The 17,925-nt window shown below is 31.4% G+C and overlaps 1 protein-coding gene and 1 pseudogene across 10 annotated transcripts in view; one reads left to right on the top strand and one right to left on the bottom strand.

Moving 5' to 3' along the window:
* The window catches only part of MAPK10 (mitogen-activated protein kinase 10), a 165,362-nt gene that overhangs the window by 11,228 nt on the left and 136,209 nt on the right, over positions 1–17,925 (bottom strand). For 9 of the 10 annotated variants that reach the window (XM_074276307.1, XM_074276308.1, XM_074276304.1 and 6 more), the window contains 4 exons: positions 15,003–15,185; positions 13,437–13,561; positions 10,087–10,150; positions 7,992–8,069 (listed from right to left, as the gene is read on the bottom strand). In XM_074276307.1, coding sequence (XP_074132408.1) covers positions 7,992–8,069; positions 10,087–10,150; positions 13,437–13,561; positions 15,003–15,185 — 450 coding nt within the window. Of the gene's footprint in view, positions 1–4,974; positions 5,062–7,991; positions 8,070–10,086; positions 10,151–13,436; positions 13,562–15,002; positions 15,186–17,925 lie in introns of those variants that run through there. The other variant, XM_074276306.1, reaches the window with a different exon arrangement.
* LOC141546220 (large ribosomal subunit protein uL29-like) lies at positions 6,137–6,499 on the top strand (annotated as a pseudogene).

Here is a 17,925-nt window from a genome sequence, read left to right as displayed (position 1 = left end):
TTATCTCCTGATATAATTTATAAAAAGAAATTCAATTGTCATGTATCTGGATTTGATCTAATATGTGATTCTTAGCATCATCTACATCCCTTTTATCATATTCTGCCCTTATGACTGAAGAAATCAGAAAGAAAAAGAAAAAAGAAGGAAGAGAAGAGGGGGGCAAGAAGGGAGAAAGAAAGAAAAGGAAGGAAAGAAAGAAAAGGAAGGAAAGAAGGAAGGAAGGAAAGAAGGAAGGAAGGAAGGAAGGAAGGAAGGAAGGAAGGAAGGAAGGAAGGAAGGAAGGAAGGAAGGAAGGAAGGAAGGAAGGAAGGAAGGAAGGAAGGAAGGAAGGAAGGGAGGAGGGAAGGAAGGAAGGGAGGAAGGAAGGGAGGAGGGAAGGAAGGAAGGAGGGAAGGAAGGAAGGAAGGAAGGAAGGAAGGAAGGAAGGAAGGAAGGAAGGAAGGAAGGAAGGAAGGAAGGAAGGAAGGAAGGAAGGAAGGAAGGAAGGAAGGAAGGAAGGAAGGAAGGAAGGAAGGGTGAAGAAGAAAATAAAAGGAAAAAAATCACCTAATTGTAAACCTTCTGACAGGCCTCTTTTTATTTATTAGATTGATTCCTGAACAGTAAAGATATTCCATCAGTGAGTCTGTATTTTTTCCCAATTTTGTTAGAAGTTTTTCCCATTTGTTATAACCTTCCACAGTCTGCACACAGCTGTCAGAGTTTTCACAATCCTATGATTATCTCTATACCAAAATCAGACATCAAAATAGAATTTCTGTTGAGATCCATTTAAAATGTGTCAACACAAGTTTTTAAAAACTGTTTTAATAAAAACAATAATAAAGATTAGTACAGGTGACTATTATGGCTTAATATTTATTTATATTTATTTTAACAAACTATATTAACACCATTTTCAGTCATTAAATCTCTATGTTTCAGTTACCTTTACCATCAGGATTCTTTGTCCATTGTCATTAATTTTATTTATATAACTAATGTATATGGCATTCTTACTCTTAAGTGTTCTTTTTTCCCTTATTCAAACTGTTTTATAAAAGTTTTTCCAGATTTCTTTGTATTTCTTTTATGCAATCTCATTGCATTATAATGGTTTATTATACAAATATGATACTACTGAACTTTTCCACTGTTTTTGAATAGAGTCATGTCCAGTTTTGTATAATTACGTGATATTATTTTTAAAATGATATTGAGGTATTTTTGTTTTTCTTAAAGCTATGATACTATGAAAATTTGATGAAAAATGTTTATTGTTTATTCCCATTAAGCATTTTTGCAAATTCTATTGAATACTTCTAGAATGTTAGAGGTAATGTAATGCAATGGAAATGCAAGCTAGTCCTAGCTTTGCTTTATTGGCAGATGATTTTTTTAAAAGGGCAAATTTCAAAGGAAAGTTTTTCAGAATAATTTTTAAGTGGTAATAATCTGACATTTGGCCCTAAATTTTCTGTGTAGTATTTTCTAATTTCTAATTTCAATGGTTTTCTCTACAGATATTATTTCATACACTAAATTCCGGAATTATTTCTCAAGAAATATTTCATGTAAACTCTTTATTTGTATTTTTATTTTGTGGAGACATAAAAAGCTTATCCAGACTAGCTTGCCTTCACACCCTACCTGATACTGACATAAAAATATTGTTATATGGTTTGTCCTCTGCTAAATTTTATTGCTTTGTTGTATGTTTATAAGCAAATATTTAATGACCGGCATATATGCAATTATTTGCTATATTTTGACATATGGAAAAAAGTCAATGGTCAATTTTCATTTTAGAGTATTATTTGCTGTGACAGCACCCATTTATTGTTTGCATTGGTATTTTAATACTGATGTTAGAACACATGCATAGTTTGTCATAGACAAGTCAATTTACATTTGAAAATCATAGAAATTTATTAATATTAGGTATAGACAGATCTTAAGAATGAATACATTTTAAGTATATTACATAGAAAATTTAAAAACTCAGGATACTATGCAAATTAATCCATTAATATTAAGGAAGATGAGACAACTCACAGAATTTTTCTAGTTATACTTGAACCTGCAAAACTTATTGATAAAGATATCTCTACATGTATGGAACATAAATTGAATTAAAAAAAATATATATATATATAAAACTCTATGTTTTAGACTCAAGTCATTAATCTCATCACTGTCATTAATATAATATTTTCTATCAGAAAAATCCTCTTAAAACTTTCTCTGAAAAGTCAGGAATTGATGAGATCAGAATTCCATTTGTTACACTTTGAATACATTCCACACAAACCTTCCTCTTGCCTCAATCTACCAGGAAATCACCAATCAGACTCAGTCTAAAAAATTGCAGAGCTTCAGTGATGTTTGATATTAACTGATACCTCTTGGTTCTCTTGTCTTGGAAGCCTCTGCCTATTCTACATGGATTAAAGTGTTTAAATCAGATCAAGTCAAGGGGATTTATTGTTTACTATATGAGAGGCAATATTCCAAGCACTGGGGATACAAAGAAATATAAAACCAGTCCCTGATCTCAAGGAGCTCAAAATCTAATTTACCAGCTTTTTACTTCCAGTGTCCTACTAGAATTTTGAAGATTGCAATTGGTGTCAATCAGTGTTGACAACTCCAGTTAATAGTGGAAGGTATTTATCACTCATACTGGTGATCTTAAAGAACAACATAAAGATATGAATGTGGGTAGATTAAGAGAGTTTGAAGAAAATGAATAAATGCACACTATATCATGAGTTGAATATTTACTAAATTGACAGCTTGACAGTTAATGGTTTTCATTGATGGACTTTTATAGTGGGTACTATCATAGTCCTAGTCTCAGAAAAACTATCTAGCTAGATTTTAAGCCTGAGTCCATGCCTTAAAGCAACTTGAGGGCACTCTTTATAAAGCCTAGTGGAAAAAAGTAAATGGAGACATAAATAACATGGAAACATTTATGTACCTTGATGAAATCGATCTCTCTAGTAAAACATTACAAGAACATGAAGAGAGATTAATTAAAATGTTGTATTGACTGGAGGAAGCTAATCTAATTCTATAGATTTTTTGTTAAGTATGAGACATGTATTATATATCCTATTCCAACAAGATGAAAACATGGATCCAGAAAAAGTATAAATACTTCTTATTCTTAGAAAATCTTAGAAACTTAAGTATCCTTCAAGGAAGCAGTTGGCACTACACAGACCTTATCCACCCAATTGCCATGAATATCTTGCAAAATTACTTTGGATAGCTAGACCGAGAATTACTCTAGGATTGGTTAAAAAAAATTATTGACCCAATATAGGTACAGATCCCACCGAAAAGTGTGAAAATAATCGTCAACTCTCATGCTTTTTATTTGTTGAATATAATAAATTCCAGTAAATCTTTGGAACTTATTTGTATTGATCTTCTATAGCTAGAAAGAGTTAGAAAATATAAATGATTTATTAATGGTGACTAGTCATTTTGAAAACTCTAGAACTGCTTCTTATCATCCATAAGGAAACCAACAGCCTGATCATTTATACTGACCATTATCAAACATTCTGGGACCAAATATGATGCTAGAGGCTTTAAATCATAGCCAAGAAACAAAGACTTTTGTTTTGGAACTTCAGATAATATAACTCTCAGTGAGAAAACAGCTGAAAGGAGCCTATCAATAAGCCAGAACTTCAATACAGAATTTCTCTGGCAGAAAAAAAAGATGATATAATTCAAAAGTATAATATTAAACTATTCAACAAGGAGATGAGTTCTGTTGAGAAGTCTTTGCATTAAAAGAACTAACAAATTAGCTGAGATAGAGAAACTACAATGTTGGTGAGAACCTGCAAAATTTAGCAGTTTACAAAACAGCACAAGTGAATAGAGGATACTTTATAAGGACTTTATAATACAAGCATTTTTGCCCATAGGAGAGTTAGTTGAATCTTTCAATAAGTGAGTGAAGAAAAATGATAGACTTTTACCTGAGGGCTAAGCAAAAGAGACTGTCCCTTGATTGTTATAGTGCATTCTCCTTGATGGAGACTATGTGACCCATTATGAGACAAGAAATGTGGACCAAGAGGGAATGTACTTTTCTTGCCCAGATCTGCTATTCCATAGATTCAGAGAAGATAGAAACACAAAGCACAAAACTTGCTCCTTTGGTCAGCCCAGATGTAGACATACAAATCTATAATGATCCTGGACCATGAGTCCTTATCACACACACACTAGCTCAGGTTTAATAATGAAGCTATTAACCAGTTATACAAAAACTAAATACATTAGGCAATCACGAGGCTAATTTATATTACCAGTTGACCTGATAAATATTCATGTATCTAAACAACAATATTAAAAATTGCCCATGTGAAGTATGCAACTACATGTTTATCACAGCATATGTTAATTGTTTGAGCATCCTTGTTTTTATTTCACAATTATGTTCAATTGACTATATTTTATATTTTGTGCTATGTACATACTACAGCAATGTCTATTAATCCTTTTGTTCATTTTGGAGGTAAACATTAATGTCAATAGGTAAATTATAATAATAGCTAACATTTATTTAGTACTTTAAGATTTACAAGACATTTTACACATATTTGATCTTCACAACAACCTTGTGAAGTAGGTGCTATTATTATCCCAATTTTACATATCAAGAAATTGAGGCTGAAAAGTATTAATTTCCCAGGGTCACACAACTATCTGTCTGAGACAAATCACTATATATATATATATATGTGAATATTTAAACTATACATATGCATATATGTATAATTATTGATCACATTATTGTTATAGCTAACTAGCTATTTTTTGCTTTACTGTTCATGATTTATTGTTGTGTACTATAGATATGCACATATTTGTTCTATGCATAAAGCAGTTACAACAAAGCATTTTCCCCATAAAGTTCACTTCCACAAATTTAGCAAAGCTGATAGAGAAACTCACTTCCCAGATGACAAGACAGTATCTCAGCTACCAGGATAATTCACTGCTGGGTTGGAAACCAAAGGTCATTCCATAAATCCTCTTGCTTTCTAAGGACTAAGGCAATAGAGAAGGGAGTATAATCCATGGTATGGGGGGGAAATGTTTTATAATTTCTGTTATTTATTTTCAGTAAATATACCTTTGTAAAAAAGCTAATTGATATTAATTCATTAAATGAAGATGAGGCATTAATCACTAGGTCAGTCTTTGGATGTAGAATAATATTACCAAGTACTAGTTAGATGATAATGAAGAAATAACAAGCAAATGATATTGGGTAAAACACTGGAATGGGAAATTGAGCCAACAGCATTATAAAGCTACCCTCAGTCCCTCATGGTTACCCTCAAAACCCAGAGTAACCTGCTCTGGTTACCCAACTTTCAGGTGGAATTCAGAGGAATAAGGTGTTCTTGAAAGTTCAAATAGATTACAATAAGTCAAAAGGTTTCTGAATTCAGTGATTAGGTAAGAGATTTCCGAGATTTCCTCAACAGAGTAATCCTTAGAAGGAATAGCATCACCAACATAACTTTTACAGATAGAAGAACTGGAGTAACATCATGGGAGATAGGATATCTGGACTTTGCCAACTACTCACACAAGTTACTTAGGATAGGTAAAAGGTGAATAAGAATAGTTTCTCTGTAGATCTTCAATGTGTCTTCACCTTCTAGAAAAAGTCTAACAAGGAATTTGATGAATTTATATTCCTGCATTTATTCAAAGGGTTCTATAAGTCCTTTGCATCTTATGCATTTTTGTGGTGAGTGAAAAATGGCTTATACCCAAATTGTACATTAAGGACTTGAAGGGAAATTGAAGGGAGCCTATTACCCATATTTAGGAAAACTTTAACCAGGACCTGCTGGATGGAGAGTGTGGATGGAGAGATGGCTCTGAATTTGAACACATAGTTATTTAGAAACACAGCTTCAATGGTTGAAGCTTATTTTATCTTCTTGTAGATCATGGAAGTGACAAAAGAATTTTAAATTATAAATTTGATCAGGTTACCAGCTATAGATTCTGATCAAGTTGATCAGAATATATAGAAATATAGAGAATATATAGAAAAGGGTTCTTTCCCCTCGGAGCCAGTCAGTGGTGATGTTCTGTATCTGTGATCATGGTAAAAATCAAGGCCAAGGAGATTCATAGGAAGAAAAAGGAGGAGCTACTCAAACAGATGATTTAAAGGTGGAACTTTCCCAAATGAGAGTGGCCAAGGTCACTGGAGAAGCTGCATCCAAACTATTTAAGATCCAAGTTATCAGAAAATCCATTGACAGAGTCCTGACTGTCATCAACCTGACACAGAAAGAGAACCTCAGGAAACTCTGTAAGGGCAAGAAGACCTGTGTCATGTGCCACAAGCTTTATAAGCATGATGAAAGCTTGAAGACCAAAAAGCAAGCAGAGGAAGGAACACCTGTACCCTCTTCAGAAATTTGCTGTTAAGGTACTCAATAAAAAGACATATTATTTTTAAAAAATATAGAAAAAGGAATACATTTTATGCCAAATAAGTATATTACTCATCAATTAAATATATAACATAGTATATGACATAAATGTAGTGGGGAAGAAGGTTGGTCACTCCTTCTAATGTAATCATATAAAGTAGTGACAGATAACAGAATTAATGAATCATCAATATGCTAATGAAGTGCAAAGATCTTTCTATATCTTGCCATAACTTGTCTGGAAGGGAATGTATGATTGAATCAAAAGCATAGCTGGCTAAGTATTGACCATGACCTTGAAGGTCTTTCTAGAAGCTAAACTTACTAAATCCTAGAGACAGTTCAAAAGTTTGAGAGAGTTTGAGACAGTTGAAATTCATTCAGCAAGGAGAAGACACATAGTGTATGGAGATATTGAGGAACAGATTTCCAGCTAGGAAGCAGCTTCCAGGACTATGACTTCTAATATCAAGAAAACAGCTGATTATGAATTAAAGCAAGAACTAGCCCTGATAATGAATAATTAAACTATGGGTAAGGAGAAGCTCAACTGTGTAGCTAAGACATTGTATCTGGTGAAGAATAGCATGAAGACTCAGCAAGAAAGGATATTAGATATGGAAATATGTTTAAATGCTTGTACATGCATAATCTATATCTGATACAGATTGATGCATTGGGAAGATAGGAGGGAAGGGAGGCAAGGAGAAAATAATTTGGAATTCAAAATATTACAAAAATGAATATTGAAAACTATCTTTACATTGAAAAAATGATACACTATTGAAATAAAATCTCTTCACTAAGGTTCTAAAAAAGAAAAATAAAAAATATCAGGGCTGAAGTTAACTCAGTCACATGTGTTCCCTACATGTTTGTCCCACCACCACCATCCTGAGTTTATGGATCACTTATCTAATGGATGCTCTGTTTTGGAAAGAGGGCTATCCAAATTATTGGAAAAGGAGAATATGAAGAGGGGATGTTTTATAGATACTAATTTTATTATGTCTTTTAAGCAAGTGCTTTTACTTTAGGGGAAAAAATGTGTCTATTGGTGAAAAGTAAACTCAATAGGAAGAGATTTTGAGCAATAATTTTAGGAGTACAGACCCATATATCTAACTAGCTGGTAGCCACCCTCTGGGGACTTAAACGTACAACCTGCAAGTGCTGAATAGGAGAGGTAGATCAGAAGAGTTGTTACATAAATAATCATAATACAATTCTATTATAATTATATATAAAATATACATTCTACATAATACATGTAATATATAATTTTAGAGAGGTAGTAAGCGACCTTAAAAGGTTTTAAAAAGGTCTATTCAAATTGTGGGGTTTTTAAAACATTAGAATTCCCTCCCCCCAAAAAACAAACATCCCAATTAAAATAATTATGAGAGCATCGTTATCATGAGTCCAGTTAGTTAAAGTGCTATCAGTCCTGTTTTTCACAAGTACTTGCCAGTGGCAGACAACATACAAAACAATTAATTATACACTGGGCCTGAGTACCTGAAGGAGAAGGTTGTCCTTTTACTACTCCATTTTTAGTCTTTTCTTCAGAATTCATTACTTCCTTATAGATCAGTTCTGCAAGAAATAATTGTCAGGGTAATTGTGCTTTTGTTCAAGCTTCAGAGAAATTCATTATTCAATAATATATGACATATTTGATGTGATGGGATAAAATAAAAATCGAACAGCATTTCTTTTTGTACTACTTCATCCCTTTCTTCCTATACCTTACCAGCCTTGCTGAGCTTATTCACAATGGCACAAATCCTTACTATAAATATATCTTTAGGAGTTCAATCATTGACCTTTTTCTTTTCAACATTAACTCATCCACTCAACTTATTTATTGAATTATGATTTACTGAGTTTATTATGTGCCAGACATTAGGAGATTTGTATATAATATTAAGAAAAAGCTATGATCCCTAACTTCAACAAATTTCTAGAAAGGAAAAAAATACACTAATAATATTTTGTGATTTCTTCAGTATTAATACTTCCACTGCCAATATAAATTAAAACACTTTCATATCTTCTCAACCTGAATAAATTTTAATAACACAAATCCTTCCTATTTTCACATAAATACTCCATAGGGGACTTATCCAACAAAATAATGCAAAGAAGAATATTTAAATGTTATGAGCTTTCAAAAGAAAGGAGAAATTACATATCTAGAATATCAGGGAATACTATCATGAAGATTGAAGTTTATTATCTGACCCATAAAGGCTGGAGGGGATTTTATTAAATAATCTCGAAGATCTTTTCAAATTCTAAGATTTTGTGTTCAGTAACTGCAGATTGTGGATACTGGCATAGGGAGAGACTTCTCCAAACTCTTTTACACTTAATGAACAAGCACAGATGAATAGTTCTCTTCTTTCCTCTCTGCCTGCACACCAGGTATTAATTTCTTAAGAAAACAAAGATAAAGTTATTTCCTTTGGACATGACAATGAGAAGAAATTTTCAGGCAAACAAATACTACACAACTTGCTTCCTCTAGATTTCTCATTTGTAGCAAATAGATCTATGAAGGAACCTGTATATATCTCATCAAATGTAAACTCTTCAGTTTTTTCAGCTATATTCAACTGATCTATCCAACCATCTATGCAGCTGCATTTCTTCATACTCTTAAATAAGAACCAAGACAACAGTGTCTAAATAATATTTTAATATTCCATTATATTTTAATTCAATGAACTTATAAAAACTCCTAAGGTTTAACTCATTCATCACTATGCAATCCTCAATCCATTAACTATTCCTCCCAAATCTACAATGTTTGGATTAGGTAAATTGAACTAAATTGTTTTTATTAAAATTTACTAAATCTTGCTTTATGTGGTCTCTTTCCATAGACCACAGACTATTCTGATTCTAGATGCATTTTTTGTATGGGTAAAAATAATTTTAATCCACAATTTCCTCTCAAAATGAATTTCTTCAGCACATATCACTTATAATACATGTGCCTCCTCCATCTGGCATTTAGCATTCTTTACAATCTGGTCCTTTCTTACTTTTTTTCTTGGTTGGTTTTTTTTTAAATCATCATAAAGACTTTTTAGAATAATAATAAAATTTGAAACAGTGCCTGGAATAAAGTAGAAAAAGCTTTTTGATTAATAACTGATTGATCATATTTGATCATACCATTACACATGGCACTCCTTCAAGGAAACCTAAGCTTCCTTCAAAGCTCAGATCAAGCTCACCGCTTCTCAAACAGTTTGTCTTTATCGATTTTCAAATTATATCACCTCACCAAATGTAAGCTCCTTGGGGGAAGGGACTGTTATTTATTTTATCAAAGTGCCTTGTCTATAGTTAGTAATTAATAAATATTTGTTTCTTCTTGTATCTTGTTTTTCCCTATAGAAGGGCAGAATTAATATTAGAATGTAAGGATTGTTGAAGATCTTAAGAACATTATTTGGATAGTATTAGACAATTTCAATGCTAATTACTTTTAGATCAAGTAGAAAATATTTTAATGTATCTTCTGAGTTTTTAAGAGATGTCACATTCTGATTTTAATGAAACAACAAAAAATATTTTTACTTTGCTTCATCAATATATTTACCTTTCCATTCTTCAATGGTATGTTCTCTTTCGTCCAGCTGCTTATCATATATCTGTGGAGGAGGCTACAGAATAGAAATAAAAATAAGTATTTTTCTTATTAACAATAATATGCATGCAAGATACAAAATAATATACAATATAAGAGGATTTCCCACTTATTTGCATATGCTGGTACAGAATAGAATAAATATAATATGGATGCTGATACCAACTGGTCTATTCAGAACCTGGAATTTCACTTAGAGCATAGAATCAAGGTATAAAATATCTTAAAGATATTAGAAAGAACTGAGAATTGGGAGGATGCCCAAGAATTGGAGAATAACTGAATAGTTTGTGGTATATAAATGTAATAAAATACTATTGTGATTAAATGATTAAGAATTTTCACTACATAATAATATCTCTAATGAATGTTGAAGCAAAACTATTTAATGAGAAATTGTCAAAGCAGAAAGAGCAACATCATAAAAATATATTTTAGACTTAGTTTGATTTACATCAGGAATATAAGACTGTTTAAACATTAAGTATATAATAAAAGGCATATTAATAATCAAACAATAAAAATACAGGCTTATATCAATAGATCTAGAAAAGTTCTTTGAGAAGAATGTAATACCTATTCAAGTTAAAAACATAAAACCTTATTTAAAATGAACCATTCCTTGATATTGTAAACACTATCTAAAAGAGATATCTGCAATGGAGAAATGTTAAGAGCTTATCTAATAAAATAAAGGGCAAAACAAGGATATCCATTATCACCACCAAAATTTGATATAGTTCTACAAATTCTCCTTCAATGAAGCATAATATAGAAATAGCAAGAATAAGCATAGACAAGAAAAAACAAAATTAATAATAATTTCACTAAAGTAGCAGAATATAACATATCTTCCAAATCATCAGCAATTTTATATATAATAAGAAGGTCTATGAGAAAAAAAAAGAAAAAAAATCATTCAAAATAACTAGTGTAAACTACTGGGGAGTTTTATCTATCAAGATACACTCAGATCTTAAAAGAATACTATTACAAAACCATCAATTATAGACATCTATGGAAATATTAACAGACACATAACTGAAATTATATAAATTCTTTGTAGTTGAACCATGCCATTATAATAAAAATATTATATAATCCTAAATTAATTTACAGATTTTAGTACTGTGCTAATTAAACTATCAAAAGATTGTTTATAGAATTAGACAAAATAATAAAAATTAATCAGAAAGAAAAAAAAAGGTTAAGAATCTCAACTGACTTAGTGAAAAACAGAATTGAGAGAAAGGAAGCCTAGCAGTACCAAATCCCACATTATACCTCAAAGCAGTAATCACCTAAAATATTTGGTACTCTTTTAAAAACAGCATAGATTTTACATACCAGACCCAAAAGCAGTTGAACATAGCAGCATACTATGTTATAAACCAAAGGGTATATGCTACTGAGGGTAAAGACTCACTGTTTGACAAAATGCTAAGAAAATTTGAAAGTAATCTGGGAGGAATTAGACTTAGATTATTATATCAAACTATTTACACAAAATATTTCAAATGGAATTATGAACTAGATATTAAAAATTCCACAATAAACTAGCAAAGAAGATAAGGAGGAACCTTTCACAATTATGTATAAGAGCGTTCTTAACAAAACAAATGACAAAGATGATCATTACTTACAAATGATAATTTTATTTAATATCTAAATAATTCATACCATTTGAAATCTATTTATCAATTGTTTTTCTTAAAAGTTATTCTAATACCCTATTTTTATATGGAAGAAGAGATCAAATTGTTTCATATTTATTTTTGATTCTGAGATGTTCTGTTCCTGCCAACATAAGGACAAGTTCTTGTGCAAGTATTTATGAGAAATGTTAAATCTGGAAAATATATTCTTTACCAGAATAAATTTATAAAAATTCAAGAGGAAGTAAAGCTGGAACAGGAAAAAGCCCATCCATTTTTTTCCTCTGGAAGGCTTGTTTCTTTCAGAACATGATTATTGAAACAAATATCTATAATTAAATAAAAACACACTCACATCTTCCAATCTATTCATTTAAAGGTCATTTTTCTTGGTGTAAAGTATTAAAGACTCTGGCTATCATCTTGGTTATGTTGTTGCCATGAAATAACCAACACCTTTCTCTTATCTCTTTTTTGTTTTCTTTAAGTCTCCAAACTCTGACACTTCTTCATGCACCCACTTATCTGATGATCCATTGTATCAGTTTCCTCTCTTATTACATTGGGAAGAACTATTAATCTCAGAGTGTGTTGTGGTCAAATAACCTTTTGTTGTTGAACACAAACGTGCAAATATGAATATACACATACATTTTTATGTAACTGTAGTAATTAGAAGAGTTTTTAATCTCTTTTTAGGACCTTTCTGAGTTAGAAGATTTCCCCCCCCTCCCCAAAAGAATCTGATGTAACATTTCACATGTTGAATATGAAGGGAAGCACTTCTATAATGTCTTTGCTCTTAGCTGAGGGAAGAACATAAAGCTATTCTGTTGGCACTTGCTAGGTAATCAAAGCGCATATATCCAGACATGTCCTTTGCTTTTTGATTTCACCCCTAAAATCAGACTAAATGGTATTCACCTCCTTTCATAATGGCACTTAGAGATTTAGGTAAAGTGTCTATGTAGAGACATTAGAACTAAAGCCCTGTAACATAGATTTACTCAAAGTTACATATTTACATAACCAAATGACATTAGGCAAAGTTAGCTTCTATTAATCAACTGACACTATTCAATATCATCAATTAATATTGAACGAAATAAAGATATTGCTCAAAAGACTGATAATCAGCTGACTGATAGTTAAGCTAATTTAATGGGGGAAAAAAAATTCCTCCCTTTCCCTCATACCTGCAACAAAGGAAGATATTTGAATAGAGTGGACAATGATGAAAGCAATGGAGATTATAATGCTCCAACATTATAAGTTACTGGGGTGGTATTTTTAAAAAGGAAATAGTGACAAAACAACAAATTCTATGTATTTTCTACCTTACAAAGATAGCAAGAAGGAATAATATAAATGGTTTAAATATATACAAAAAGAAACTGTAGATTTTGTACACTATATGTCTTGGAATAAGGAACTTCCTTCCTCAAGAAACCATGACATGAGAAACACAGAGAACATAAAATAACTTCTTGAATATTAGAGAAAAGGTAACAAACAATTAGCTGGATTAAATAAATGGTGGGTGAGGGGAGAAATCTAATTTCTTTCATTTGTCCCATGATTACTTTCTCATTTTTACAGCTTAGTAAAGCTCATTTGTGATTGGAAAATGAAAAAACTATGCCTTACCGCCTCCACTTCTGCAGGATCATACCAGACGTTGATGTATGGATGCTGTAAAGCATCATCCACTGATATCCTTTTGGCTGGATCAATCACTAGCATCTTTGACAAAAGGTCCCTGGCTTGGCTGGCTGAAATTGTGAAATAAAAATAATAGTTGTCAAGGTCCAGTCGTCTGAGTTCTCACCTTGTAATCCTAACAAATAGTAATAAAATTCTAAGTGACTGAGTAAAGAGAAGGCAGTGCAAAGGGAAAAAAAAAAGGGGGAGAACAAAGTATTTACTGGTGTGGATCAAATGTGAATCTTCATTTCAAACACTGATTAAAAAATTTGACCTTCTTGAAACAAAATGAATTTTCTATTTCCATATATCTCTAGAGTGTTTTATTCAAGAGTCTGAAGGGTTAAAATACCTTAAAATTTCCCTCTTTTGATATTATAAATTATAAATCCCAAAATGATATGATTTATCTAGGTTAGGTATTTTTGTTGAGATAGATAGATAAACAATTGGATTTCATTCATATAGCTTTGCTAAGGATCAACTCTAGTTAATTCTTCTACTGATACAAGGGTACTAGAAATGTTCTCTTTTTGCTCATGTTAATAAGAATAATGAAGTTAATCATAGAAAGATGGCTTTATTCCATGAAAATCACTATTCTACAATGACTTGAAAAATATTTTATGAATATCATAATTTACTAACATTGTGATTATAATGATACATTATATAACTATAACTTTAAACAGTAAAATTATTTGCCAGTATGATGATAAATATGACAATTTGTTTTAATCGATTTCAGAATAATTTCATTCAGTAAGATTTCACCATTAAAGGCAAGACTGTATTTCTATTTGCCATTGGTTTGCTTCTGAAACTGAAATTTTATTCATTATGTTCATCTACAGATAGTTCTAGTAGTCTAAAACTAGACAAATGAGATAAATGCACATTCTCATTTAAAAACTCATAAAATATTGAAGAGCTTCTTAAGCTGAAAAATTTTATTGGAAAGCTTTCCCATTGTTCCTATTTGCAAACACACACAGAAAAGAGGAAAGCACAGAACATGGCATAAAGCAATACTCATCAAATTCCATCTCTTAAAGATACGAGTCTGTGAACAAATCAATTGTTCCTTCAATTCTCAGTTTTTTCATTTGTAAAATAGGAACAATAACAATTATACTAATTATATCCTATGGGTATTGTGAGGTTCAAATAATATAATCTATACAAAACCTTATTATAAAAATGTTAGTTATCATAAAGAGAAAGGGAAGGAAAGCATAAACCCAGAGCGACATATGAAAAAAAAAAACATTTATTGATTCACTGAAGGCTTATTTTCATCTCCTAAAGTTAAGCATGAACATATTCTACATTCTGAATATCAAATAAAAGAAGTAACTTTATTTTGTATCACTTAGAATTTATTTCCCTTCTTTTATGCATGTCCCAAAGATGATGCTCATGGCCCTATCCCTGTATGGAGAATTTAAAGAAAAGATTACCAAGAGCAATCTTGCACACTATGGCACAAAAAATGTTTGCTTGACATACCTTTAAGTTTATTGTGCTCAGAGTCAGCAGGGAAGAGGGAATCTGGAAAGAGCTTGGGGAAAGTAAGACCTGCATATTTGGGCCGATTCTCCACGTAGTTTCTTACTGTGGGTTGCAATTTCTTCATGAATTCTGGACATGGTGTTCCTAATTGCTCAATTACTTTGTTCCATTGATCAATATCTGAGGATCAAACTGTTAAGGGGAAAAAGTATAGTCTACGAGCTATTGTTACCTGACAATGTGAATAATTATTTCTCAGGATTCCCAGTCACTGTCACAAGAATTTTTAAGTAATTAATTCCTATGGAAATTTTAATCTCTGATAACAATCATTACTTGGATTCTGCCCTGATGACTGGACTAAACATTTCAAACTTTTGTCCTTCACCTCCAAAACAAAATACCATGCATGCAAAAGATAACTCTGGATTCCAGGGTAATGTAATCAAATACCTTGAGAACGTCTTTCTATTACTATTCTTTCATTTCTTGTATTATTTTGTATTTATTTATTAATGGATAAGATATAATGTAGTGACCAGAGAGCTGGCCTAGAATCTGGGAAGATCTGGGTTCAGTTTCTACTTCTGATACATACTGGTTGAGTGTCTCCGAGTAAAACATTTAACCTCTCCACCTTGTAGAAATTCCCTAAGTGCAAGAGAAATTGTTTTTTATTTGTTTAGGTAGAGGGAGTTTCCTTGTATGAGAGGTTCTTCAAGTTTGTAAGACAGTGCCTAGCATGCAGTAGGTATTATATAAATACTTATTCCCTTGTTTGCCCCTTTTCAGTGAAATCACAGGATTCATTCCTCCTCCCTATGTACTAGTCTTATGCAAGAATATCAGCTTTGTGAGATTAATCCATGACAGTTGTTGTTTTATTTTCATATTCCCAGTGACTAAGATAGTTCCTTCCTGTAAATTAAATTTTATTTAATTAATTAAATTAATTTATTTAATTTAAATAATTAAATTAAAACTATTTAATCAGAGTTAAATTAATCTTAGATGACTTAGAAGTAGAAATTATATATAAATGACAGTCAAATAATCTTGAAAATTTAGAACCCTGGGGTAAGCTTGTGTTTCCATTATGATTCCACAATTATTATGTTTAAGATAGGAAATTTTGTTTTAAATATTACTTTTCCCATGTTTGGCATAAATTGCTTTTTTCCTTTCTCTTCAAGGCAATTGTTCAATGCTTCATATGATTAATTATGATAGCATTGAGTTGATGAATTTGGTATCAAGGATGCCAAGAAAAATGTTAAATTCTACTATGGTTCAATCTATCATCTTGAAAGAAAATGGAATCGATTAATTTTTCAAACATCTATTGATTTTAAGAGGCAATATGTCATAGTATTGGTCAAAGCCAAAGACTAAGTTCATTTCCCACCTTAAACACTCAAAAGATGTGTCTAATGTGTTTAGATGCGTCTAATGATTAGGCAAGTCATTTGGCTTTTCACCCACTCTTAGAAAACTTTCTTAATATTGCTGAGAATATGAGGAGTAATTACTATACCAAAGACAAAGACATTACAAAGTGTCCTCCTCTCACACAGTTCACAATCTATTTACTATTCTTTGTCTACTGAGCCATCTCTCATCTCAATGTCTTTGTACTGGCTGCCCTCCATGCCTAGAACATATTCCACATATTCCTCTCTTCTTTCCTATTTCCTCTTAAATTCCTTTTCCCCTTACCTTTTAGTCTCCCTGGCTTCCTGCAGTATACAATTCAAATTCTGCCCTCTGTAAAATACCTTTCTTATTGCTCTCTTCTAATTATCTTCCCCTTTAAAATGAAATGCCATCTATTCTAAATTTATCTTATATATAATTAATTATATTTTTCTTCAATAAGCAACAGCCTAAATTTCTAAAAACTATAGCATTTGGATGAAATGACACATGATATCTTTCCAGAAATCAACATCACTTATATGTAATATTATCCATAAAATGTTTTTCAAATTCACAAAGCAAGAAACTATAAAAATCCAAAACAATATCATGGACTTAATGAAATGGGTCATGAAAGAAAACTTACTGCCAGTCAAATAGCATTTAATCTAATTGAATGCCCTTCTAAATTATTTTACATGAGAAAAACTATCCTTTCATGTTCTAATTTGGGTATTCTATAACTAGGTTTATTTAGAAAATCAGTGTAGAGTAATTATTACTTTTGTTTTTAATGCTACAAAAGTGGAACAATAGAATATACCCTTTAGAGCATAAATAACTATGCTATGAATAATAATTTTCTCCACTTAAAAGTTTGATGTGTAAGTATAGCTACTTTTCTATATCTACAAGAATACCAGAATCTGAAATGAAATTTGGAAATTATGAGAAAGCCCCAAACTAACTCCAGTTTCATGAAGAATTAAGCATAGTCTTAAAAAAAAAAAACACCAGGCATTTATTATGCATCCAAGGCATTTTTCTAAGTGTTTTACAAAGATTATTTCATTTTATACTCCCAGTTCAGGATGAGGAATCCAGTTCCAGATATTGCCGGTTTTGCTAAATGGTACTTAATTATTATAAAAGTTGGGTGCTTACTGGTATGTGTGAAGAAGTCATTTAGAAGTTATAGTAACATAAAACAATATGATTTATTAACATTTTAATTGTCCAATTAATACTTTCTTGTAGAACAACTTAAGACCTGGTCCACCTCACCACCAGATTTGTGAATTTTAAGAGTAGTATTCTATAAAATTAAATACATCACTCAAAGAACTATAGTGGAGAGTGTACACTTGATTTCCTTCAAGGAAACAATTACTAATTTTTAAAATTATATGTGCTTCCTAAAGAATGGAAATTTCAACAGAAATTTAATCACAAAGTGTAATAAGGAACATGATATTCAGGTTGTTTTTTAAGTAAAGCAGTAACA

Source organism: Sminthopsis crassicaudata, chromosome 6 (assembly GCF_048593235.1).
Source record: "Sminthopsis crassicaudata isolate SCR6 chromosome 6, ASM4859323v1, whole genome shotgun sequence".
Lineage (NCBI taxonomy): Eukaryota > Metazoa > Chordata > Mammalia > Dasyuromorphia > Dasyuridae > Sminthopsis > Sminthopsis crassicaudata.
The sequence above is the reverse complement of the archived record's forward strand: the minus strand, read 5'-3'. Positions and strand labels throughout refer to the sequence as shown.